The following is a 1,572-nucleotide window of genomic DNA, read 5'->3' as shown; positions in this document are numbered from 1 at the left end:
AGCTTACTTAGTGCAATCGTCTGACTTGCCAGTGCATGTCAAAACCAACCCGACCCATGCCAGCATGAAAAACATGTTAAATGATGGTTATAATGATGATCGCGAAGAAAAGATCTGGAAGTTAAATAATCTAAGATATTTCTTTGAAACACACTGCTTTTTGTTACAATTAATTCTGAATATAAAGAAGAATTTAATAAAATAACCTTGTTATTAAGCTGGTGTTTGGAACATGAATTAAAATGAGGAGCGAGTTCGTTGCCAATACTGCTGGACTGGCTCCTGTGCAGGTGGCACGTAAAATACACCATTTTGAGCGTGGCCGTTGCTAATACCGCCTGATTGGCCTTCGTGCCGGTGGCATGTAATAGCACCCATTACACTCTCGGAGTGGTTGGCGTTAGGAAGGGCATCCAACTGTAGAAACTCTGCCAAATCAGATTGGAGCCTGGTGTAGCCATCTGGTTTCACCAGTCCTCAGTCAAATCGTCCAACCCATGCTAGCATGGAAAGCGGACGTTAAACGATGATGATGATATATATATATATATATATATATACCGTAAAAACCCATGTAATTTGTACATCTATGTAATTTACAAAAGTGATTTTCATGATAAAAACTGTTAAAAAAAGCTTCTACTCGTGTAAAATTCGCACCCGAAAGTTTTCAGAATTGCCAATATAACCAGAATCGATCTTGGAGTTAGTAGCCCGCGCTCTTAACCACTACGCCATATGCCCGTAGAGGGTGTATCAGCTGAAACGTGTTAACAAACAAGATGAGGACAAATATCCGTCAAATGTAAATAAACATGAAATTTTGATGAAAGATCTTAATTTAGATCATTTCAAAATAAGTTTGTATCATAGAGCTAAGGGTGGGTCCAAGTTGGTTAGTATCAGATGTTTTAAACAAACATTACGAATGCTTATATATATTGTTGTTCTTTGAATATTTCAGAGTTTTGCGAGAGAAACCCAAATCTGGCGACTTCAAAATGTAAGTATTTTTTTCTTTTCCCAGAAAACTTAATTATCTTTTTGTTATATTCCATCTTGAATTTACTAAAAATCTCTGCTCCTCCCACTTTTTTTTTCTTTCTCATTTTAACATTCAGCCCTCGCAACCCCCGTAAACTGCTCCACGCCACCCAGGACGAGAACTACAGGCAGAGCATACATGAGCTGACAGGCATGCAGCAGCTGGCAGAACAGGTGGTGCGTTACGACCTTGACGATATCGATGTGTGTTGGCTGACGAAGGTGAATGAAGAACGGGAAGAAATGGGTAAGTCGATGGCTTTGTGTGACTTATGTAGGGGTGTACATGTTCACTCATCTACCCCCAAGATGTTCTTAGTGTATGGTGCCTGACATAGCGGAATCAGTAACTACCATGCCTTATTTAGCCTTTAGTGATTTAACTCTTTTTTTTTTTTTTACCATATTCCTGCTGAAATACACTGCCCTTAATTAAACCAGTTGACTGTGGCCATGCTGGAGCACCGCCTTTAGTCGAGAAAATCGACCCCAGGACTTATTCTTTGTAAGCCTAGTACTTATTCTATC

At 39.4% G+C, this 1,572-nt stretch overlaps 1 protein-coding gene across 1 annotated transcript in view; it reads left to right on the top strand.

The window, feature by feature from the left end:
• The first annotated feature begins 938 nt into the window (after positions 1-938).
• Positions 939-1,572, top strand: part of LOC106884180 (protein Jade-3) — a 15,230-nt gene continuing 14,596 nt past the window's right edge. The window contains exons 1-2 of the mRNA XM_052978089.1: positions 939-1,003; positions 1,122-1,291. Of these exons, the coding sequence (XP_052834049.1) occupies positions 1,198-1,291 (94 nt within the window). The 5' untranslated portion in view covers positions 939-1,003; positions 1,122-1,197. The remainder of the gene's footprint in view (positions 1,004-1,121; positions 1,292-1,572) is intronic.

Source organism: Octopus bimaculoides, chromosome 30, assembly GCF_001194135.2.
Source record: "Octopus bimaculoides isolate UCB-OBI-ISO-001 chromosome 30, ASM119413v2, whole genome shotgun sequence".
Lineage (NCBI taxonomy): Eukaryota > Metazoa > Mollusca > Cephalopoda > Octopoda > Octopodidae > Octopus > Octopus bimaculoides.
The sequence above is the reverse complement of the archived record's forward strand: the minus strand, read 5'-3'. Positions and strand labels throughout refer to the sequence as shown.